The sequence below is a fragment of the Cricetulus griseus genome, assembly GCF_003668045.3.
Source record: "Cricetulus griseus strain 17A/GY chromosome 1 unlocalized genomic scaffold, alternate assembly CriGri-PICRH-1.0 chr1_0, whole genome shotgun sequence".
In the NCBI taxonomy this organism is placed as follows: Eukaryota; Metazoa; Chordata; class Mammalia; order Rodentia; family Cricetidae; genus Cricetulus; species Cricetulus griseus.
In genome coordinates, this window is record NW_023276806.1 from 119,780,377 (window position 1) to 119,805,547 (window position 25,171).

A 25,171-nucleotide genomic window follows, 5' to 3' on the forward strand; every position below is an offset into this window, starting at 1 on the left:
CTTTGCTCTGGCCTGACACCCACTCTGTGGCTTGTAGGAATGAGTCAGACAGGCTTCTGCCTTTGAGGAAACCCCAGACACCTGAACAAAGTCCCGTGATCTTCCAGGGCACCAAGTGGAGGAGTCTACCAGCTCAGCATAGCTGCCGGGAAACTTTCAAGAGGACCCCCCTCCCCCCCCCAATTGAGTTTCCAGAGATGGGAGAGTCGGTAAGATTGAGTAAATATGGTCACTTCACCTCAAAAGATGGGAGAGTCAAGGGAAAGGAGGAGACACTGATGAGTGCACTCTAAGCAGAAGCTGCTGTGTGAGGATAGATCAGGGTCTCATGGGGCAACATGAAGCATTACACTTACTATGAAACATCTTACAGTGCCGAACATAGAGGTAAATCTGTGTGTGTGTGTGTGTGTGTGTGTGTGTGTGTGTGTGTAATGTGTGTGGAGGTATTTGCCAGCACTGCACATGTATATGTAGAGGCCAGAGGTTGATACTGGGTACCTTCGTTTATCTCTCACAACCTTGTGTTTGAGATAAGCTCTGTTTCTCACTGAACCTAGAACTCACTGTTTAGGCTAGACTGGCTGGCCAGCAATCCCCCAGAATCTGTCAACCGTTTGCATGGATGCTGGGACCCAAATATAGGTCCTCATGCTTGCACAACAAGCATTTCACCCACTGAGTCATCACCCTAGCCTGGAAGACATTTTTTTCCCCAAGACATAGTTTCTCTGCCTAACAGCCTTGGTTGACCTGGAACTCACTCTGTAGACCAGGCTGGCCTCGAACTCACAGAGATCTGCCTGCCTCTGCTTCCCAGAGTGCTGGGATATAAGGTGTGTACACCACAGCTTGGAAGACATATTTTAATAGGAGAATTTACACAGTTCTATGAGGACACTTTAGAGCTCACTTGGAAGGAGCAGGAAGGTCATTTTGTAGGAGATTCTTGGGTTTTAAATGGGTGGAAAATAATGGCAGAAAAAAGCCATTTCCAGCACAGTGAAGAGCTAGGAATGCAGGGCCGAGGATGGGAAAACTTGGCATCCTTCCATGAGGAGTGGCCTGAGGCCAGCTGGATGAGATGGACGTTGGGGGGGGTGGTCTACACAAATGGGTTGTTTGCAGTGTTGTAGTATGAAGGGCTTGTGTGATTTTGTGTCCTTAGGGTTTTTTTGTTTTCTGTGTGTGTGTTTGGGGGCGGGCAAGATCTTATTAGCCTTGGATAGCCTCAAACTCACTCTGCCTCCACCTTCGGAGTGCTGGGATTAAAGGCATGTGCCTTCATGCCCTGCATATCATTAGTATTATTTTTAAAGGTGGATTTTACTTTTAATTATGCCTGTCAGTGTGTGTCAGTGTGTGGGTGTGTATGTGTGATTTCAGGTGTCTGTGGTGTGGGTTTCCTGAAGCTGAAGTTACAGGCAGTTGTGAACTTCTGGACTTGAGAGCTGGCAACGGAACTCAGGTCCTCTGCAAAGGCAGCAAGTGCTCTTAACTGCCCAGCCATCTCTCTAGATCCATCCTCAGGTTTTGAACCATGTCCTTCCTATTGTTGAGGAAGGTTGCATTTCAGTGGTGACCACAGGGCTGGGACTACAGCTCAGTGGTAGAGCACTTGCTTAATGTGCCTAGTACTCTAGCTTTTACCCCTAGGTAAGGAGGAAAAAGATGGCTGCATGATATCTGAGGATATGGGTCTCTTCAGAGACTTGCATAGTAACAAACACTACAAATTATTCATTGATTGATTTAGGGTGTGTGTGTGTGTGTGTGTGTGTGTGTGTGTGTGTGTGTGTGCGCGCGCGCGCACGAGCGTGCACACTCGACACTTATCTAGAAGTCAAGGGACAATCTGTGGGAATCAGTTCTCTCCTTTTACTATTAGGGTTCCAGGAATCAAACTCTGGTCATTAATTAGGCTTGAGGAAGAGTAGCTTTACTCATGGAGCCTTCTCACCAGTCACAGATATTTATAAATGCCTAAGATAATTTACACTTAAAAAGAGTTAAAAGAATTTCCTATTTATTAAAAACTCATGTTTTTGTTTGTTTGTTTGGTTGGTTTTTCAAGACAAGGTTTCTCTGTGTAGCTTTGGAGCCTATCCTGGCACTCACTCTGGAGACCAGGCTGGCCTCGAACTCACAGAGATTCTCCTGCCTCTGCCTCCCAAGTGCTGGGATTAAAGGCATGAGCCACCAAAAAACTTATGTTTTTTATGGGAAAATGTCTAAAGAAACAAACAAACAAACAAACAAACAAAACAAGAGAGAGCCAGGCACACCTTTAATCCCAGCACTTGGGGGACAGATGCAGGTGGATTTCTGAATTTGAGGCTATCCTGGTCAACAGAGTTCCAGGACAGCCAGGGCTACACAGAGAAATCCTGTCTTGAAAGACAACAACAAACAACCCCCCAAAACAACAACAACCAAACAAAAACCCCCACCAACAATCCCCCCTAACAAACAAACAACCCCCTAAACACCACCAAAACCAAACCAAACCAAAATAAAAACCCAACAACAACAAATGGAGAACAAAACATCCCCAAATCACTACTCAAAGGAATTATTTGTTAAATTTCAGTGTATATTTTCCATATATATGTATATGGATTTTAAAAGCCTCCAGTTGTACCCTTACATTGAAATGAATTGTAGCAGTGTGTACTTTGAAAATGATGAAATTGGGGTGGAGATATGGCTCTGTGGTGAAGAGTGATTGCTGCTGTTTCAGGGGCGAGAGTTCAGTTCCCAGCACCCAGGTGCCTCAACTCTAGCTCCAGAGCTCCATGGGCACACACATGTGCACACATGAACATAGACTCACACATGTACACATAAAAATAAGAGCATATTTTACAACATATATAGCTCTTAATTGACACTTTATTGAAATGTAAATCTCAAAAAAAAAAACAAACCCTGAGTATTTTTACATTTTCTTAGACAAAGTTAGAGGAGCCGGGTCAGAGAACAGGTGTACCTTAATCTTCTGCTCTATGCTGCCAGATTACTCTGGAGAAGGGAATGCCAGCGTGGCTGGTGGCATTTTGTTATCGTTCCTTGGTTTAAGTTAAAAGTCCTCTTTATCTAGTAGCAACAGAAGTCTGTGAGAGCCCTCCAGTGGCCAACTTAAGTTTTGCAAAGATTATTTTCTGTGACGTTAAATACAAAGGTTTTTTAATTTTAGGATTAAAACACCAAAGATTTTTAAATCTTAGCAGAGGTTTATCTTGGCTGTTTAAAAGGCCTTTTCTTAGCTGGATGTGGTATGCACCTTTAATCCCAGCACTCGGGAGGCAGAGGCAGGTGGATCTCTGTGAGTTTGAGGCCAGGCTGGTCTACAAGAGCTGGTTCCGGGACTGCTTCCAAAGCTACAAAGAAACCCTGTCTCGAAAAACAAAAAAAAAAAACCAAAACAACAATAACAAAAAAGACTAATGTTTCTTGATCACCTTCTACTGCTCCAAGCATTTTACATATTTCATGTACACACACACAAACACACACACACACACACACACACACACACACACACCTTTCAGGGATTGGCTCTCTCCTTCTGTCATATGAATCCCATGATCAGACTCAGGTCATCAGGTTTGGTAATACATGCTTTTAGCTGCTATACCGTGTTACGGGCCCATTATCCATCTCTTGTTTTAATTCCTCTTTTTTTTTTTTTTTTTAACTGACTCTTAATTGGAATGTAAACCGTGCCTTCAATTTTTACAGCTACAATGAAATAATTACTATTAACAATATCGTTCTGTTGGTGGGAAACTAATCACAAAATGAGAAGGCTACATATGTCATTTGAGTGACTTAGCCAGGGTTTCAACCCAGTGTTCATAACCATCTCACAGCAATGTCTCCTTGGTGCTTGGTGTCCAAGCATGTCCCCATTCAGGATAACCTAGAAAGAAAACTATTTATGTAAGAAACAGAAAGGGGACTGGAGAGGTGGCCCAGCTGTTAAGAGCCACTGACTGCTCTTTATGAGGACTTGGGTTCAATTCCCAGAACCCACATGGCAGCCCACAACTGTCTCTATCTCTAGTTCCAGGGAATCTGACAACCTCACACAGACACACATTCAGGCAAAACACCAATGTACATAAATAAAGTTAAAAAAGAAGCAGAAAGAAAAAGACAGACATGGTGGGCATGTCTGTATTCTTATCACAGAGAGTCTGAGAAAGCAGGAGTACTAGTTAGAGGCCAGGCTGGTAAACATGAGACTTGATCTTGGAAAAAAAAATGAAATAAGATACAGAAAAAGACACCACAAGCTTCCCCTCTGGCTCTTTACAAAATGAAACAGCTGAATAGTGTTGATAACAAAACTTCTCTTTTTCAGAGGCTACAGCTTTTTATTATTTTAAATTATGTTTATGTGTGTGCATGGGTATATGCACACAGGGCTTGAAAATTGACAAATTGGTCATATACCAATGTCCCACATGGTTAAATGACAATGCTCGTTCTTACTGTCTGAGCTACCATACTCAATAGTGGACTTTTAAAGATTGTCTTCTCATTTTCCATCCAACACCCATGTATTTCATTATTGTCATGTTTTTAGGAAAATGTGATCTCCAGTGTAGGGTTGACACAGTCCTTTTACTAAGGAATCAGGAAGTGTGATTCATGGCTGAAACTCATGCCGTCACCCCTACTCTTCTCAGGCTCCTGGAAGAAGAATGAGCTGTCTGAAGAACACAGAAAGGACACAACCCCAAATGCCAGCTGTTTCTCACAGTCATTATTTCACTTGTGTATAACTGGAAGGAAGGCAAGTTTGGGATAAAAATGGGCTCTGGGCCAGAAATTGCACCTGTAGGCTTTCTTGAGTACAGTTCTCACCCCTATTGCAGAAGCTTCTTGCAGCAGACAGAGGCTATTACAGAGCACCACAAAGTGACTGTGGAGTGTTCAGCCCAATAGGACATGCATAAGACAATACCTACACTCAAGGCTCAGAGAACACTGCAAGTGGCAGGGGGCAAAAACTAAAAGCTGAAGGGTAGGCAGGATTTCAAGGATACAGCGTCTTCTGGACAGGGTGGGATGTGAACCATGAACTCCCAATAGTTGTGGTTGTCTGCGTGACCTGCACAAGACCACACCAGTCAACCTTCCAGCATCAATGAGTGTCTTAGTTAATGTTTCCATTGCTGTGAAAAGACACTGTGACCATTACAACTCTTATGAGGAAACATTTAATTGGGGCTGGCTTACATTTCAGAGGTTTAGTCCATTATTTTTTTTTATTTTTATTTATTTATTATGTATACAGTCTTGTGCCTGCATGCCAGCAGAGGGCACCAGATCTCATTCAAGGTGGTTGTGAGCCACCATGTGGTTGCTGGGAATTGAACTCAGGACCGCTGGAAGAACAGTCAGTGCTCTTAACCGCTGAGCCATCTCTCCAGTCCCCCTGTGCATTTATTTTTTATTTTTTTTTATTTTTGGTTTTTTTCAAGACAGGGTTTCTGTGGCTTTGGAGGCTGTCCTGGAACTAGCTCTTGTAGACCAGGCTGGTTTAGACCATTATTGTCACAGCAGGAAGCATGGCAGCACACAGGCAGACATGATGCTGGAGAGGTAGTGGAGAGTTCTACATTCAGCTTGGCAGGCAGCAGGAAGAAAGTGAGATACTGGGCCTGGCTTGAGTATCTGAGACCTCAAAGCCCATTCCTAGTAACACAGTTCCTCCAACAACATCACATCTACTCCCAAAACACCACACCTCCTAATTGTGCTACTCCCTCTAAGTCTATGGGGGCCATCATCACTCAAACCACTACAGTGGGGAAGAGCTTACAAGGTCCACTGAGGGAGAGTCTGTTTTCTTTAAGGACAAGTCCCTTGATGGGTGGCCCATGCCCACATAGTTAGCTCTACCTTAACTATCCTTCCACATACAGGCATATGTGGAAGATGGCACAAATTTGAGAGGGAAATATTGGGAAATATGGGAGGAAGGAGGGTAGATGTGATAAAAATATATTGTACTTGTATGTGAAAAAAATTAGAAAATAAAAATGAAGGCTTTTGAAGAACTGGTTTAATTGAAGATGGAGGCCCAGAAATAGAGCTGTGAGCATGTTCCTAGTAGCTGATTTTTTTAAAAAACATTATTTATTTATTTTTGAGATTGGATTTTACTATGTTACCAAATCCCCCAGTTTAAGCAACCCTCCTGTTTCTGCCTCCTGATTAGCCGAGATTGCAGGTGTGCATGATGGTCCCTGGCTTTCAGCAGTCTGCTGTTCTAGATGAAGCGATGTGTGGAAGTCACTCTTTGCCAGTAGGTTTACAGAAGAGGCTGTTGGCAACCGGAAAAAAGCAGAGGTTTTGACGACAGGCCAAGCAGTCACAGCTCTTCGGTTGGAAAAGCTCTAAGAACAGCAGGTAAATGACTGGGACCACAGAGGCTAGACTTCACCTTTGCCCATTCCCTAAACCAGTGCGGGTTCCTTCTGATGTCTGCACACAGTGTCTTCAGATTCCCTTCCTAGGGACTTGGAGGCTTTGGAGCTCTGGCGGGTTCCTTCTGATGTCTGCACACAGTGTCTTCAGATTCCCTTCCTAGGGACTTGGAGGCTTTGGAGCTCTGGCAATCTCTTCTTCTATGTCTTTTGATTAATATGTATTGAATGTCCTCATAGGTGCCTCAGGTTTCAGTGATAAACACAATAGACAAAATCCTGAAAGCATGGGGCATTTAACGTTTTAAGTCTTCTTTTGACACACTTGTGAATCTGTTCTACAGTAATTCTAAAAAAAATGCATGTGAAGTTTTTGTATTACCAAATATTAAAATCTACCATTAATTTTTCATTTAAAAATAGATGCTATTAAGACTGGTTCAGTTAATGGATTACTCAGAAGCAAGAATGTTTGATCTTCAAAGTCTATGTAAAAAAATAGGCTGACTTTTTGTTGTTGATGGTTCAGCAGTTAAGAGCAGGTACAGCACCCACATCAGGCAGCTCACAATGACCCACAATTCCAGTTCATGGAGCTCTGATCCTTTCTTCTGGCCTCTTCTGGAACACACACACACACTTAAAACAAAATTCGTTAAACAAAAATGTGTGCTTGGTGATGTGCATTGGGAATTCCATCTCTGGGAAGGTGAAGACAGACAAACCCCTGGAGCTAGCTGGTCAACCAGGCTAGCTTACTTGTTTCATTCCAGGCCAGTGAGAACTGAAAACAAACAAAAATGTAAGAGGTGAATGGTGCCCAAGGAACAAGACTGGATGTTGTTTTCTGGTGTTTGCATGTGCACACCCACACACATGGGATCCCACCCTTCCACACACATATGCAAGACAATTTGTAGTCTTAGAGAAGTGGGTTCATACACATCTTGTATTTTCTAAAGAGATGCATATTTTTAGCATATGAAAAAAAAACTGTCCCAGAAAAATGCAAATTTTAGTTAAGTCTATCACCCACTTGACATGTGTGAAGTTGAGGTTAGGTTAATCCATCACCGGGTTATCTCATAACTCCCTCCCTTCAGTTTTTTGGTTTTTTTGGACACCTATGCAACAACAAAATCACTAGTGGGCGCTAAGAGCACACTTATCTGACCCAAAGTTCTCAGCATAAGCATTTTGATGCGGGCTAGCAAAAGCCCTAGCCTCATGTTAAACCAGCTTTCTAACTGAATGACCAATGTCATGTGTAAATGGTAGGCTAACAATTAACGAAGCTGTTTTCTTTTCATGCAAGTCTGAGCTTTAGTGCACTAATTGGTCTTCTAAACACTCCCTTTCAAATATCTTCAGGTTAGAGGACAGAAACTCCTGTAGAACTTTCCAGTTCCATGATAAACCGTGGGAATGTGGAGAGGTGACATGGCAGGGTTTCGATGAGTAAACAAGCCGAGATGGGATAGTCTGGGGACCCACTGGTGACACTTTCTGGGTATGGTTGGACTTAGATTCACGGTCAGGGTGGAAGGTTGCCTGGGATTTCCAGGGTCTTGGAATGCTGGTTTATTGAGTTGTATTAGGTGGGAAGTCAGATCCCTATTACAGGGAAGACTTGGGATGCAGTCACAGTAAGGAATGTGGGAGAAACCCTACCTCGAATAAAATAAATCGAAAAAGGAAAACAAAACCACGATAGAGCTGGTTGGCTTTCACCGGAACCCAGAGAGCCCTGCCATGGGATTGCATCCTCTGCATCTGGTACCCACGAAGCCATGTCCTATGGCTAGTGAAGGATTCTCAGGGCTTTCTTCCACTTGTTGGTCTCTGTGCTTCAATCGCTGGCTGGCTTCCTTTGGAGTGGATAATCTTTTTACTCATGCCTAATTTATAAAGCCATGTTATATGTGTGCAGCCGCCCCCCCTCCTCCCCAGGGAGCATTTTGTGTGTACTTGTCATCAGAAAATGATAATAGTAATTGTTTAGTGTCTTGTAGCTTACATTTTCAAGTGCTATATGGTACCTTAATCTTCACGATACACCTAGGGGGAAAATTCATGCTTCTTATTTCCAATTGAAGATGGTGAGAGTCGTGTGGGTGAAGGGACTGTTCTAGAAGGAATGTGTACCCTGGGTGTTGTCCTCCAAGATAGAAATTTTGACAGCTTAGCAAGCCATTTTACTACTTTGTGCCTGAGTTTTGAAATCTGACTTTGCAAATGTGTGTTTGCGTGTGTGTGTGTGTGTGTGTGTGTGTGTGTGTGTGTGTGTGTGTGTATGATGTGTGTGAAAGAGAAAGAGAGAGAGAGAGAGAGAGAGAGAGAGAGAGAGAGAGAGAGAGAGAGTTTGTTTACACTAGTGTGTGAGACCTGTGGGTAAGCAGGTCGTTGCTCAACTCTGATTGAGCAACGACCAATCATGTGTAGAACATTAATTCTAATGGGGTCCCAAGAACATAAATTTCATAACTAGTTTTGTAGTGCTTGGGGTTTTTAAATCTTATATTGTACTTAGCACAAATCTAGTTTTGGGTGTTGTAAGAGAATATCTGATAACATCCAGGTTAATAAATCCCATGATGAAACACTCCGTAGAATTGATGTTTCATTCACAAAGAGGATATAGTCCTACAAAATAGTTTGTGCAAATGCTCACCTTTTATGAATGCAAGAAGAATGCAAAAGCAAGAATTCTGAGCACCATATTGTAACATAGTAGCCAGGTTTATTGAGTATTTGTACCAGACATTACTTTCAGCTCTATATGTATAGTGACTTACATACTCATAAAGAGAGCTATAAGGTAGGTTCCATGTTTACCTCCACTTTACAAATTCGAGGAGGCTAAAGAAACATTAAGTAGGGTTGGTGAGATGGCTCAGGTAAAGGCACCCGTCATCAAGCCTGAAAACTGGAATTTGATTTCTGGGACCCACACGGTGGAAGGGGAGAACTGACTCTAGCATATTGTCCTCAGACCTCTACACATGTGCCATGCAATTCCCCCACACATAAATACATGCACACAGAATGAGTAAATAAAAATGTAATTAAAAAGATACATTGTGAAATTCTCAAGGAATTAATACAAATATTATATTACAAAAAGCAATGTGAAATGTTTTAATCCCATAGGCAGTAGTAGTGGAGCCAGGAATAGAACTGTGCAGCCTGGCCAGGTAGCACAAATAAATAGTAACTGACATTGTCAACAGTACCAGCCCCGTGTCAATCGCACTGTAGGGTTATCCCACTGAGCCCACAGTAGCACTAACGAAGTGTTTACCATTCTCATTCCAAAGTCAAGAACCTGTGAGTCACACAGGTTAAGTGATAGTCCACTGTCTCCTCAAGGCCAGTAACCCTAGAAGACTTGGTGACATTCAGTGACTCCAGCATGGGAATGGCTCTGATACCAATGGTGTGTGATTGGTATCTGAGTCTTCAGAATGTTGAACACCAAGTTTTTGTGTTTGTTGAAATCCTTCACCATCTTAAATAGAATAGGTGGTGAGCAGGAAGTGGCCCAGATGACTAGAACAAGAATACTTTCAAGACTAGTTCAGAACATACAGTAAGAGAAGCCAAACGCTTTCAAGATTTACAACTATGCAAGCCTGAAGCTATAACTGAGTGGTAGATCACTTGTCTGACATGCTCAAGTCCCTGGGTTCCCACCCAGTACCTCCTTCCACCCGAGGAGCACACAAGGGGCTTTATCTGAATGCACATAGAGAAGGGGGCTGCCAGGCTGTGGTTGTCGATAGCTTCCGCTTCCCACTCAATCTGGGCTGGCGGTTTCCTCAGTGGAGAAAAGAAGCTAACTTGTTTACTGTGATCTGGGCAGAGTGCTTCGCTTTTAATGTATCAAAAGTGGAACACCAAGCTCTTTGGAAACGTTCAGAAAGTGATAACCAGGATGTGTTCCCAGGAACAGTCAGGGACAGTGATGAGATAGACCCACGGAGTTTCCTTTTCTCCTTCCTAGCTGTGTGAACTTGAGGAACTAACCCTTTTGGGGGTTGTTTTTTCTGTGTGGAATTGACTGTTGTTCCTACTACAAAGTGTGAATTCAATGAGCTGTAACATAAAAATACATGTACATAATAAGCATTAATAACAGTACTGTGTGTAGCTATTGTCACCGTTATCGTGACCAGAGCTAATGGCTGGTTTGCCACCACAGGAGAGTATCTTTATTGCTTTATTCGTTTCTTATGGAGTGTGCATGTGGTATGTGTGCTGGGCATTAGGAGGATGTCCCATGCTCTGCTCTGGCGCCATCCACTTTATTCCCTTCAGACAGAGAATAGCACCGAACCTGGAGCTAGGGTGGCAGTCGGCTAACCCCAGAGATTCTCCTCAGGCTTTTTTACACACCAAGCTTTTTTTCGGGGGGGGGGCACTGGGGATTGGGGTTCAGGTTCTCGGTTGTGCATGTGAAGCAAGTGCTCCCACCCACTAAGCCGTCTCCCAGTTTTTTCCTGTAATGACATGGGAGTGCTGGTCCCCTCGGTTCCTTAGGAAACTGCCCTAAGAAACTGTACTGGGTACCCTTGGAAGAGTTTACAGCTGGGAATAGGGAACGAGTTGGGAGTGGGTAGAAGTTGAAGAGGAAAACCCAACCACAGAGACAAGAGAGAGGCTTCAAGAAGAGAGACTATGCTCACTAAACACAACAGGAGCGGGGCGCGCCCCTTGCACTCTGCAGATCTCCATCGGGATGGTATTGATTTACTTTCCAGCACTGACCGTGCGTCACCCAGCCCCGCGGGGCGGCCTGCTGCCCCCTCCCTGTCCCCTGCTCCCTTCCACACCCCCGTTCCGGAGCCGGCTCGCGATTGGCCGGCTCGGCCGGGGGTTGTCGCGGATTGGCGCTTGCAGGCCGGGGCCACCGAGTTTAAAGAGGGGGCGGGGGCGCGCTGCCCAGCAGCGCTGCTGTCTCCGCCGGCTCACCTGTCTTCGCAGCAGCGCTCGCAGCCTCTCCCGCTCCACCTCGAGTGTCCCAGAGCCAGAGGCTCGCGAGGGCGGCAGAGGACAAACTTAGGGCAGATCCTGTCCTGGCCGGTGCAAGAGGCACAGTCTGTGAGGGGTGAACGTCGCTGCGACCACCATGGTAGCCACGTGCCTGCAGGTGGTGGGCTTTGTCACAAGCTTCGTGGGTTGGATCGGCATCATCGTCACCACGTCTACCAATGACTGGGTGGTGACCTGCAGCTACACCATCCCAACCTGCCGAAAAATGGATGAATTGGGCTCCAAGGGGCTGTGGGCCGACTGCGTCATGGCCACTGGTCTCTACCACTGCAAGCCCCTGGTGGACATCTTAATCCTCCCGGGTAAGGACCTTGAGCTTGCAAACAGCTTTCAGAGGCAGGATGGACCAGAAATGGGGGTCTTAGACAGGGTTCTCAGAAGTTTGGGCACTCAGAGTCCCTGGGTACATTTTTGACCTCTCCAATCCCATCTTGTAGGAGAATTAGCCCGGAACAACCACCTGTCGGCCTCAGTTTCTTTATCTGGAACATGGGGGTAATAAAGGCAATTTGGCCACTGGTAACACTGGTCAATGGCTTTGAGAATTTAGTGAATCCAATCCTATACACATGGTAGGAACTCACTCTTGTTAATCCATTACTTTGTCATCCCAGGTTCCCAAGCTAATTGACCAAAGATCCTGAAGGCTGGCCCCTGCCTTCTCTGATAGTCTTCTGATTAGCATCAGTCTGTAGATCTGAGGAGGAAAGTACACAGTATGAGCAATCTGGTGCCTCAAATAAGTATAGGCCAAGCTTCTGAGACTGTATGGGACTCAGAGCCATCCCAGTGAGTTTAGGTTCACATTCAAGGACTGTCTAGATTGGCCAGATGACTGAATCTCAGTTGGTTCTCTCAGGTCTCAGGACCTGTCTTATCTGACTGGTTACCACCTGGGGTCCCAGCGTCCCTCAATAGCAGGCTGCAGTGATACCCCTCCCCTGCTAGGGTGACACCCTTCCCCAGTTCCTCCGAGCAGGCTGCTGGGTATTGAGAAGATCCAGCACCCTGGGAGAGTCCAGGGCTTGCAGCTGTGTCCTCGGGGAGTGTGTGGGAGGATTGACGAGCCTCTGAAACACTGGGTGAGGGAGGTTGGGAGGGAACATCTCCCTTTGGGTGCTATGGGAAAGTTTGTGGAAACAGTTTAAAAACCTGTGGACAGTTGGATGACTTGCGAGGCGGTGAACACCACTTAAAGATTCCTGCTAGAACTCTGTCATGCCCGTGGATTTACTGTCACCTAGGTGAGTTTGCCTGGATCCATCTGGCCTTTGATGATGTGTGAATTTAAGACAGCCAGTTCTTAAGATGAGGAGAAATCAGCCCTCAAGTTACTGGTCTGAGAGCAGCTGAATTTGTGCCTTCTCCATAGTACTTGGCTTTCCAGAGACCCTGTAGCCCCCTTTAACAGCCCAAGTGCCCCCTCTCTTCCAGACAGCACATTTGGAATTCACCCTCCACCCATCTCCCTTACTGCTAACTTTTTACCTCCATACCAGGATTCGGTATTGGCAATCAACCTGGGACTTTGTTCATGTTAGGTGAGCTCTCTGCAGACTGAGCTATACCCCCACCCCTATTACATTTTAAATTCTATTTGCATTTGCTCCTGGCCCACACTTTGCCTCTGACACATAGTAGGAGGGTACAGTGCATGTCAGACCTGTTTTTCATTGCCCCTTTCTCCATTTGGACACTTGGAAGGCCAGGTGTTAGGGGACCCTGGTGTGGATTCAGCTTTAGTTAATGCTGGCTTTGGTAGACATGGGTCAGACATGGCAAATGTCTTTTCTACTAATAGATGGGCATGGCAGTAGAGATTTCTGACTGTATAAAATCCTTTTGTTTCCTTCCCCTGGAATTACATTTCCTGAGTTTTCAATGCCAAGTGGCTTGTTTTCAGAGCACACAGGCCGTGCTGGGGGCAGGGAGTGTATTTTGTGGAGAAGCTTAATTGTTTTATGCTTCCTTACCTTACCCATTGTGTGTGGGTGGGGGCAGTCACTCCTCTATCTCCAATTTCTGATTTCCAGACATGGCCTTGGGACTGTGGCACGTGGACAGCCTTGTGCCATGAATTTCAGAGCATCAGTTTTTTAGTTGAGTGCTGCCTTTGTGTAGGCCCTGGCTCTTTTCCCAGCTGCCAGGAGGGGCTGGGCTTCAGACTTTTCTGGGGGCTCCTCCTGGGATCTACAAGTCTATGATACCTGATAAGGTATCTCATTTTTTTTTCCCCCAAGACAGGGTTTCTCTGTATTGCTTTGGAGCCTATCCTGGAACTTGTTCTGTAGACCAGTCTGGCCTTGAACTCACAGAGATCTGTCTGCCTCTGCCTCCCGTGTGCTGGGATTAAAGGCATGTGCCACTACCTCCCAGCATGGGTATCTCATTCTTAAGATGAGATGGCCAGTGGTTGGAAGAGAGCCCATGTAGCATACCTTGTTAAGGGGCAGTGTTGGTGCTGCCTGTTGGCACAAAAGGGAGGTTGGCTGGGTCTGACATGGGTTCCTGGTATGTGGAAAAGAGTTAGGGTCAGTTCTTGACTTTGCCATTAGCTCAGCCTCATTCAGGCCACTAGCTCTAACTCTGTCTAAACAAATGAAGCAAAACAGACAGCCATCATTTATAAATGCAACACTTGTTTTTTTAAGTGGGGAGAATGTTTCAATGAGAAACAATAATTGACATAAAAGTAAACAGTAAATTTAAATCTGTGAAATTTTCCTGGTGTCCATTCAGCTTTATTTTACATGATGTTGTGCATATTACAGTCTGTGTCTTCACAAAGTTCTCACTTAGAAATTTTATAGTGTGGATAACTTTGCTCTGCATTTCTCTATCAACTCACCTTTTCCTTCATGGATAGTTATGCCATCTGTTATGGGGGCGTGAAGACTAAGATAGATGTCTATGGGAATCTGCAGGGTTGGAGCGACACCTTTTAAGCATTGACAGACCACCGGTGGAGAAACATGCCCAGGAACCATTAATAAGGCAGGAAATGGAACTTGGCCATTTAAGGGGATGGAGTCTCGAGGATAGCAGCCTCTGGGGAGGAGGGAGAGAGGGGAAGTCTTAGTCTTAGCTTACAGTACAGTCATGCCTACACATAGTCACACCCAGTGTGAACTGAGGACAAAATCACACAGTGCACTGAAGACAGCAGCACCACACCAGGCTGAGTGTGATGCCTCATGCTTGTAATCCCAGCACTGGGGAGGCTGAAGCAGGGCATCATGAGACAGAGAATTGTAAGGACGATGGTGAGTTCCTGTCCGGAAAAAAAAAAGTATCGCATCAATACAGGCCAATAATGTCAGTAATATTTGCTGCCAATTCTTTCAGTGCTTAGCATAGAACATTTTCTAAAGACTCTTTGAACTGTGGATTCTATTGCCAGTGGAATTCTATTAGGGAGGTGGAGGGCCTTTATTATTATAATTATCACTCCGAAGACAAACAAGTGAGATGCAGTAAGTAACTGACTTGCTAAGGTTCCACAGACAGATGATGTCGCAGTAGACTGGTGTCAACAACCCACCATCACAGGTGACCTTTTGAGCATTTGAGTTTCTAGCTGAATCTTTAACAAGGTGTGATAATAATGTAAGTAAGTGCTTGGCCACTCCACTGTGGCCAAGTGGTCTTCACCCTTATCTTGCTTCTGTTTTTCTGGCACACTCACTGCTGTTTTCATCAAGCTCTTTTAAAAGTTGAAAATGCGGTGATCTTGGACATTTATCAAATTTTAAGTCTTAGAGGGGACAAGGAGGAGGAGGAAGGTGGTGTTGAATTCATGAGACATGGCATTTAGGAGTAAGAGGATCCCCAGTCTAACCCACTCTCTCTGTTCTCTTGTTCCCAGGCTACGTGCAAGCTTGTAGAGCCCTCATGATTGCTGCCTCAGTTCTGGGTCTGCCAGCCATCTTGCTGTTGTTGACGGTTCTTCCCTGCATCCGAATGGGCCACGAGCCTGGAGTGGCCAAGTACAGGCGAGCCCAGCTGGCGGGGGTGCTCCTCATCCTGCTGGGTAGGCTTTCTCTTTGGCCCCCAACTCTAGTGAATGTGAAGGAACTCAGACCTTACAGTTGTTACTTCAAGAGAAATGTGAAAAGAAGTCAAGAGAAACCCAGAATCTGTGTCCCTTTAGATCATATTCCAGAGGAGTTTAGGCAGGACCCTAAGTTACATCTATGAGAAGAGCCAGTAGGTTAACAAGAAATGATTACTCAAAGAAAATTGGAAGGAAGGGGTTCACAAGGAGCCTCATGTGCAGGATCCTCAGTATAATCCCTTTAGAATGACTTGTTTGCAGACTTCATAGCAGATCAATTGGAACTAGAACTTTCTGGAGGTCAGTTCAGGAAAGATAATTTTTAGGAGGCTCCCAGGGTGATTCTCACTTCAATAAGAAATGAGAGCCTAATTAATATATAACAAAAGGACAGAGAAAGAGGAGCATAAAGGAAAAGGTGTGTGTGTGTGGAGGTAGACCAGTAGGCGATGGATCAATATTTGTTCAGTAAATGTTCATTAATCAAGTATAGCAGGCACTGTGGTAGGCAATGGGGACCATGATGAAGAAAAGGAATGTTGTCTGGGCAGGTCACCTTAAAATGGCTTGTATGCAATATACAGGGAGGAAGACACCTAAGTCACACTGGAGGGGTTTCCCACAGCATAGGAATCCAGGGAGTTGAAGAGGTGACAGGCTATGGGTTGGAGGGAGGACCAACCTAAACTGAGGAAGTGCTCATTCAGTTTTGCTCATCACACCTGTACACAGGAGCTTGATCTGACTCCCTGCTGAGGGTCTTGTCTCCTGTATGGCAAAAATAAATGCTGGCAAGAAGCACACGTGTATTCTTAGCCCTTACAAGGTGAAGGCAGGAGGGTCAGAAGTTCAAGGTCATCCTCTTGGTTAATGAGGATGGCCTGAGATACATAAGACTCATTGGGATACATGAGATATATTGTCTCAAAAAAAATTACATTTTTTCCTTACCTTTCACATAAGAGTTCCAGGATACCTCCAAGTGAGACAGCATGTTTCAACAACTGCAGACCAGTCTACAAGAAGGAGAGGAGCAAATGAAGTGAATAGATGCAAATTGTGGTTTTTGCTTTGTTTTGCTTCTGGTTTTTGAGTTTTTTGGGGAAGCAATGAGTGGTTTGAAACTTCTCAGATGAATTGGCATTTCTTATCTTTTTTTTCTTTTTGAAACAGAGTTTATGTAGCCCTGGCTGTCTTGGAACTTGCTCTGTAGACCAGGTTGGCTTTGAACTCAGAGACCACCTGCCTCTGCCTCCCAAGTGCTGGCATTAAAGGTGTGCACTATCACCTGGCTGGTTTTTTTTTGTCTTATCCTTATTACTTTTTTTTTTAAAAAACATTATTTATATGTGTGCACCTGCACAGAGGCCAGTTGGTTCTAACCTTCCACCATGTGGGACCTGGAGAACAAGCTCAGGTTCCCAGCATTGACAGCAAGCTCCTTTGCCCACTGAACCATCTCACTGGCCCAAGTTTTTCCCTACTTTTGAAGGTAGGAAGACAGTTTGATAGCTGAGGAGAGTGAGAGTGAGGTGGGGCTAGAGAGAGGGTGTGCTTCTATCAGTCCCTGTTTGTCTCCATTCAGTCTGTGGGCAAAAAGAAACCTGAGCCTAAGGAAGTTGCACCTTAGGGTGCATGAGCCCACCCTAAGAATGGGATGGAGGAGTGTGCAGTCCAGTTTTAGCCTCACATTTTGATACTGCCTGCCTTTTCTGATTGCTGTCAGATTTCTTTCTCAGCAGGTCTCCACTGGCCTTCTGGTTTCATTTTGTCTTGACTGGATGTAGCTGGCTCATTGTTTCAAGGGTGTTTCTGCTTCATGTCTTCTCACCCCCAGTCACAAGAGCCTTGTTTCCCACCCTTGGGGATGGGTGGGAGAAGCCTCAGTGTGAAGGCTCCCTTTGTGTGTAGCTCTGGGATGTTTTCTGCCTCTCTTCACTCTCTGGGGAGAAGTTGGTCCTGAGCCCAGGCTCTGTCCTGGGGGGTCACTGATGATGTCTCAGCTGAAGTATGGCTGCTGAGCATGAAATAGAGCCGGAACAGTGTCACAGCCGATTTTGATGTGGAAACTGAGCATGATTCAGCTCTTTCTGGCCCTGAAAATCTCTGACTATTTTTCTGAAGGCTTGAAAGAAAGCCTGCCTTCTGGCCAGCTCTGTCTTCTAATTCTGTATGTGAAGGAATAGGAACTTGATTCTGTGGCTTCTCAAGCCAGAGGCAGTGTTCAAAGAACAACATATGCCTGAGAGCTGGGGAGGGCCGAGGGGGGGGGATCTAGCCTGTCAGTTTTCAAGGTACAAGGCCCTGGGCCCTAAGGTTTTTCATCTTGTCGGTTGTAGTCAAACCAACCACCCTGAACTAGGATGCCACTGCCTTTCAGCAGTGTTGCTTGGGGCAGCTACTGTCTCTCAACAGCCGAGCTTCCTTCCCAGCTTAGTGAGAACAGCAGTGAAGTATGGGAAATATTTAGCATGCTATCTGGCACATAGTAGGTCGTGGTTGCCATGATTCTGGTTGTTGGCTGGAGGAAGAGCCAACCTAATTACGTGTGCATTCTGCAAGAGTCATGTCTATGCACAGAGCTGGAGAGGAGTGGCATGATATTGCACTTACGGAAATATCACCGCATCCAGACTTAGTGGAAATGGTTCTCCATAGAAATGAGAATGTGGGTGCCCACAATGGAGACGGTCACTGTTCCCGTCATGAAGGAACCCTGACTCCTTGTTCTGATTAGGTTCCTTCTTCTCTTGCTGCACAGCAGAAAGCCCTTCAGCTGGACGTCTCTCAGGAGTGGGCAGGGAGGAACCGGTGCTCAGCTTCCTCAGGGACTTTTTTCATCTTTTCTTCTCCCCTTTAAACATCCGGGCCTGGTGGCTTTATTTATGGTGGACAAAGTTGTTTCAGCTGCAAACTTTCGGGTTAGTGGTGGATTGTACTAGAATCAAGGGTGTGGGCAAATGTGAGATGAGCTGCATGTTATACTTACAGCTTTCCTACAGGGAAAAGTGAGGGTCTTCTTTTTTGAAAAGTGAGGTTCTTAACCAGGCAGAGGAGAACAGCCCGAGAAACCTTCCGGGCTTGTTTACTATATACACACAAATACTGTGTGAACCCTTTCTGTGATTTTTCTATTTCCTTTTTTGAAAAATATTAACAAGCACCTGGATATGTGGCATAGTGTAAAGTAACTGGGGAATAGCTTCAAACCCTAGCAACACATATGCAAACAATAAATAAGAAGAAGATTAAACTTCTATGAGACTTGTTTGAGAATGCTGTAGGGAAAAGTAGATGGTGAAGCATGTGATAAAAACAACAGGAAAAATGTCAGTGTTGAAAGCTGGCCAGGAAAATAATGGACTTGAATATTCCACTGACTGATGACAGTGTAAATGCTAGGCTTTCCTGACAATCACTGTGTGGGAGCATGGCCATTGTTTTAGGAAACAATAGGCAAGAAAAGAAAAGAAAAGCTCAAGCCTTTCTAGATCCACATGGGAAAAGAACAACAAATAAATAAACACCACGGTTCACTGAGAAATATTACTTGTTCCTTTATTGCTCCTTTATCCCCCCCAATCCCATATGTGGGCTTCAAACTCACATCCCAGTGCAGTTCAGCTCACCCCTCCCCACCATTCTTCAACATTTTCATCCCCCGCCGCCGCCGCCGCCGCCGCCGCTGCCGCCCAAGGCCAGAGATGTTTCTCATAACTATCTCAGCCTACCGAGGAGGCTACAGTCAGAACACTCAAGTCATTTAATGGAGCTTTAAAAAGTCCCTTTAGTACCCAGTGTAGATGCAGCAAAGACTGTACACTCAAGTGCACATCATGGAAGAAGAGATGCCAGTGTCTGGGGATTCTCCACATTTTGTTGTCATTTTCTGTCTCTATTTTTCTCTCATTTGTTACCTAAAAATTCGGACACATCTGCATTAATTTTATTTAATTTCATCATATCTTTTTCCTCTTTGTGTGCATGTGTGTGAGTGTGTGTGCAAGTGTGTGTGAGTGGTATGTGTGTGTGCACATGTGTGTGCGAGTTGTGTGTGTGTGTGTGATGTGCACCTGAGAGGGTATAAGGAGAACCATAGTTGTACTCTATCACTTTTTGCCTTATTCTCCTGAGACAGGGTTCACTCAAGTTGGAGCGAGGCCGGAAGTCAGCAGGTTCCAGTGACTTTCCTTTTCTGTCCTCTCCAGTTCTGGGGTTACAGGCACAAGTGGCTATTCCCAGATCTTCACATGGGTGTTGGGGACTTGAACTGAGGTCCTCAGGATTGTGCAATAAGTGCTTTTTTTCTACTGAACCTTCTCAGTCTACATTTACTTTTCTTTTGCTATCCAGTCTACACCTAATACATACATACTTAAGAGGTTGTGTATATCTTATTTACTTAATTTCTGAATATTACTATGTTATTTAACCTCTAAAAAGATGGAAAGATACACTTTAATTTCCCTTTTGTAAACTGTCTTCCTAAATACTTTGTTTAGTTGAGATAGATCATAAACTTTTAGCAAAGATGTGTCCTGTCAACTAAAGAACACATTGTATTTCATTATTTAAAAATTGTCCCTAATACAGGCTAATGTTATTACTCTTTAACAAGGAAGAGGTTTTACTTATGAGAGGGCCAAATCTGGTGTGTGTCTGCGTAACTTTCTTCTCTCTTCCCCGCCCCCTCCCTTAGTTGTTAGCTTATCTTTCCCTGAACAGACTGCAGAGTCCTGCTCCTTCCTTTTCGAGTTAAGGATGGCTTCTACTGAGGGAGTAAGATCTGAGAGTGAAATTGCTGCCTTGTCTTAAAGACTTAATTTAGAAACAAATTCTGTCATAAATAAAGAAGGAGACATCTGGTTATTTATCTTTCTTTTCCTTATGGGTGACTGTGATTTTTCATAAAAACCTATTAATTTTTTCCCAGATAACAGGGCCATTTCAAACTCCTGTTTTTTTGGGGGTGGGATGGCAGGTATACAGATGGAAACAGGCCTAGCAAGCCTCTGCCTTTGAGAATGCCAACAGTGGTTGCGGTTTTATCACTCCTTTAGATTTTTCAGTGAGGTGGTGATTTGACTTGTATTTTTTAACTTTACTGGTCAGTCAGCACCCCACACCCCCTCACCTGCCCAAAACTACTACTGACATGGAGTGTATTCTCTTTTTCTCCTTTGTTTGTGTCTATAAACATTTTCTTTCCAGGTCAGTCAGAGGTCACCGCAAGCTGGTCTCTAACTCTCTTTCATGTGTGGTGGCCTGTCATTTCTCAGCGGTTTTGATGTGGCTTTTCTTTTGAGTTCATCCATCTGCTAGGAAGGAAAGAGCTGCGGGTGCTCATTTGCCTTGTTTTGCATGGATTATGAAAGAGGGAAGATTTTAATGAGGTAAACTGTGAGTTTGTGACTCTCACTATTTGTGAATGGGGTATAAACAGGGGAAAGCAGAACCAAAATGAGACTACCTTACATTTCTCTGTCCATCTATCTGTCTTTTATTTGTCCACCCACTTATGTGCCCAGTCCTATGTGGTCATTATATAAATGTATAGGCATCTCCCCCTTGTCTAGTGAGTTTCATAGAGTAAATCTAACATCTCCAATACATGCAAAATCAGCCATCAATCCTAGAACACAGAGCCTGACTCTTCCTGGCTGCTTTATCTATGCTTAGGAAATAAAGGACCTCTAAATGGATTGGAGACCATTTCTGGTCTTACTGTATTAAAGCTAAAGTGAATCTGAATGTTCTTCGTTTTCAGAAAGGTGAGGAATGGTGTAAGTGCTTGTGTGTGTGTGAGTGTGCATGGGTGTTCAATGTGTAAATACAAAGTAGCCCAAAAGAATAACACTTAATTTGAAGCATGGAGTGTTTTGAAACCAGCTAGCTGTTTATGGTATAGACTGGTTGCACTGACTCAAATTAGTTGTTTGGGAATGAGACCTTTTCCCCCTTATACTTCTCTATCCTTCTCCTGATCCTCTCAGTGTGACTGGGCATTAAAAAACTTTTACTGGTGGCTGGTTGTGTCCTCTTTAAGACTAGGAATGGCCTCTTTTTATTGTGTATCTATATCTTGCTCAGGGGGTGAATTTAGTCCATTGTTAATAAGAGCTCTTGTAGACTACACGACAAATGTGATGAGATAATTTCAAATCTTTCTGAATAGGTAAGACTTGAATCCTTAGTTTACAGTTGTTGTTAAAGAAAGACTGTATTTCCTCTCCATGGTCAGATAGTGTTAAGTTAGAAAGCTTGAGTTATAGCCAGAAAAGTAGATTGCTGCGTTGAAAGCAGCAAGGGCACCCCAGGTGGCACATGTTGGACCGGTGTGTGGTGCTATAGCTTGAACTTGTTCATGATTTTTAAGGATGCCAGCTTGGAAATCTTGTTGTTCTGATGAGTGTCATGTCTGGCAACTCTAACCGGCCATCTCAAGTTAAGATTTTTACTAAAATATCTGTCCTGCTGTGGTTGAGAGAAATCAGAGTATACTAAAGGGAACCATGGGGTTGTTGTGTCATCCAGTAAAATAATCATTAGACACATGTGACCATTTGAATGAAAATCATTAAAATTAAAAAAAAAATCAAAATTTCAATCTCACTAGCTCCACGGCATAAGTGAAATGGCCCTATGTAGCTTGTTGCTACCCTATTTGGTAGAGCCAGACTAAATGTTTAATCCCTTTAAAAAATCTGAACTATCGAGAAGGCTCAGCAGGTAGACACACTGGTCTCCACGCCTGACAGTTTGAGTTCAATCCTTTGTACCCACATGGTGGACCCCTGAAACTTGTTCTCTGACCTCCACACACACCCCATGACATATGTGTTCACTGATACACATACTCACATGTAGTAGATAAATTAAAATATAAAAAAAAAACCTTCACTAGATGAACTATTTTTACCCCAAGAACTGTTCATTTGTGTGTTGGTGTTTTGTGACTATGAATGACATCGCACAAATGCAGGCCCTTGCCTGATCCTAGCAATGTTCACTCCAGCAAGAGAAAAAGAGTAACTCATCCTGGTCTTTGTAATGTGGATTGATAACTCAAGAAAATGGTGTGGAAAACTGAGATGGATACCATCTTGTTTCTCATTTTTGAAGAGCCTGATTATTTTATTCATTCAGCCAGGAGACACTGAGCTGAACATTGAGTTTCTACACATAAATAAGGCATGGCCCCTGCCTTCACAGAGCTCAGAGCATGGGGCGAGCAATAGACACAGAAAGCCGTAAGTCTAATATGAGTAGGTAAGTATAATAATAGAATTGTAAATGCAGAGGTAGGGATGAGGCTCAGTTAATAGAGTATGCCTGGCAAACCATGGGGTTCCATCCCTAGTACCCCATAAACTGGTTGTATTATCTCATGCCTGAAACCACAGAATTCTGGTGATGAGATTCAAGGTTATTTGCTACATGACATGATTAGATAATGAGTTCAAGGTCATCCTGGACTACAGGAGGCCCTGACCTGAAAAACTCAAAACAACAGCAACAAACACACACAAAAATGGAACCTAAACTAAAAGTAACTAAAAGTAACACGATGTGTAAGTAAAAACAAATACATTAGTTTGGGACTTAAATGGTTATATTAAGTCTTTACAAGGGTGTTGTCTCTGCTGCCTTTTGAGAAAAACAAGGACCAGAAAACCATTGGACATAGCCTATTGTAAGTCAACTATAGGGCAGAGGTTGCCAAATGAGCAGTGCTTTGTGTATTGGCATTTTTGGAGTTGAGTGGAAGGGCCATCCATATCTGTGGAGTGAACTTGTCTGACCAGTGCACTTGGTATGTGATGGTTGTGCCCACTCAACCTCTCTCCCTGTCTCTGCAGCTCTCTGCGCCATTGTGGCCACCATCTGGTTCCCCGTGTGCGCCCACCGTGAGATCACCATCGTGAGCTTTGGCTACTCACTGTATGCAGGCTGGATCGGTGCTGTGCTGTGCCTGGTGGGTGGCTGTGTTATTGTCTGCTGCTCCGGGGATGCACAGTCATTTGGAGAAAACCGTTTCTATTACTCTTCTGGCTCCAGCTCACCAACGCATGCCAAGAGTGCCCACGTATAAGAGGGCTGCTCTGCTGCCCACCGAGGTGCTGTAGATGCTGGGCCTGGGGCCCTGGGTTTGCTCGCCACAGTGGGGGAGAAGCCCACTCTCTGCCAGGCACTAAAGCCAAAGGTCTAGAAAGCATCCTGACTAGTGGTTTGCAGTAGTAACACCCCACCCACCCCACTGCTTCTCGGTTCTTAAAACAAATCTCTAGCTCAGATAATGCCCACATAGTTTTTTCATGGTGTTGCCCGCTGTTAGCCCTTTCCTTGGGCATTCCATTGTTGTTGATTAAAAAAATATTTTGTTTCTCTCTTAAATTCAAATGTCTTGGGAACATTGCTGACTTGGGTGTGGATTGAGAGAGAAATAAAATACACTGCTCAACGGTTACCGATGACAATGGAAGCCTCATAGAGACACCTCTCTGTTTCATCTTCCCTCTTCAGTTTCAAGGCCACTTACACATAAGAGATAGAAAATGATAGACTTGGGAACACATGTGGGAGGGACTTGGGAACATTCCCTCTGTGGGAATACCTCCCTTTTATAAGTTGTGGGGTTGGGACTCTTTCTTAGTTTGTGATTTTACATTTATCTGTACATACTTTTTCAAGATTGATCGTTTTTTATAACCATGGGTTTCCTGAAATTCTCAATTCACCAATATGAAGGAAATGAACCAAACTGGCTTTAATATGCAGTAAGTAACAGTACGAAGATTATAACTTTAACTGACCATCCACGATTTCCAGGTTTGTATGCTGTAGTTTTTAATTCTACAGTTGTGTGTGCTTCAAATTAACACATTTGAAAAGTGTTTCTCCCCCTTCCATCTCTGTCTCTGTTCTGTTAGCAATCTTGAAGCGATGTTGTTTAACATAGATTTTACTGTTGAATTTGGCTTCCTGGGTGTAAACTCAATGGTCTGTCAGTATCCGAGACTCAGGACACTCCAAACAGGGTTGGTGCATTTTGTTCAGGTAAAATCCATGCAATAAAATAACAAAGTGTCTCCCAAACTGGTCTTTAGTCTTCTGTTGTATTCAGAATATCAACTGATTAAGAACAAAACAGAACTCAGCAAATTGACTTCTGATCTTCGACTCAGAACAAATCATTTGGGGTTGGGGAGTGGGCTCTGCCGCTACGGTGGTTAAGAACTGGCTTAAGTTCAGTTATAGTCAGCTAAGTAAAGAGCCTGACAAGGGGGGGGTCATGCCTTTCTTTTTTTTTTTTTTTCCTTTTTTGACACAAGGTTTGTTTGTTTAGCCCTGGTTGTCCTGGAACTCCCTGTGTGGACTAGGCTGCCTCATAGAGATCCACCTGCCTCTGCCTCCCAAGTGTTGGGATTAAAGTCATGCACCACCACCACCTGATTTTACACCATTAGTATCAGAATGTGGGAGGCAGAGTAAGGGGAATATCTGTGAGTCCATCTTCGTCTGCAACGTGAGTTCCAAGATAGCCAGTGCTACATAGAGAGATCCCATCTCAAACAAAAACAAAAAAACAAAAAACGACCACAAAAAATGTGAGTGGCTGGGGGAG

General features: G+C 44.2%; 1 protein-coding gene across 1 annotated transcript; it reads left to right on the forward strand.

Annotated features, from left to right (window-relative positions):
• The first annotated feature begins 11,568 nt into the window (after window positions 1-11,568).
• Cldn11 (claudin 11) lies at window positions 11,569-23,840 on the forward strand. Its single transcript, XM_027392063.2, has 3 exons — window positions 11,569-11,794; window positions 15,358-15,522; window positions 23,406-23,840. Exons 1-3 carry the CDS (start codon window positions 11,569-11,571, stop codon window positions 23,636-23,638), a joined length of 624 nt encoding a protein of 207 aa, XP_027247864.1. The 3' UTR covers window positions 23,639-23,840.
• Window positions 23,841-25,171: the final 1,331 nt, after the last annotated feature.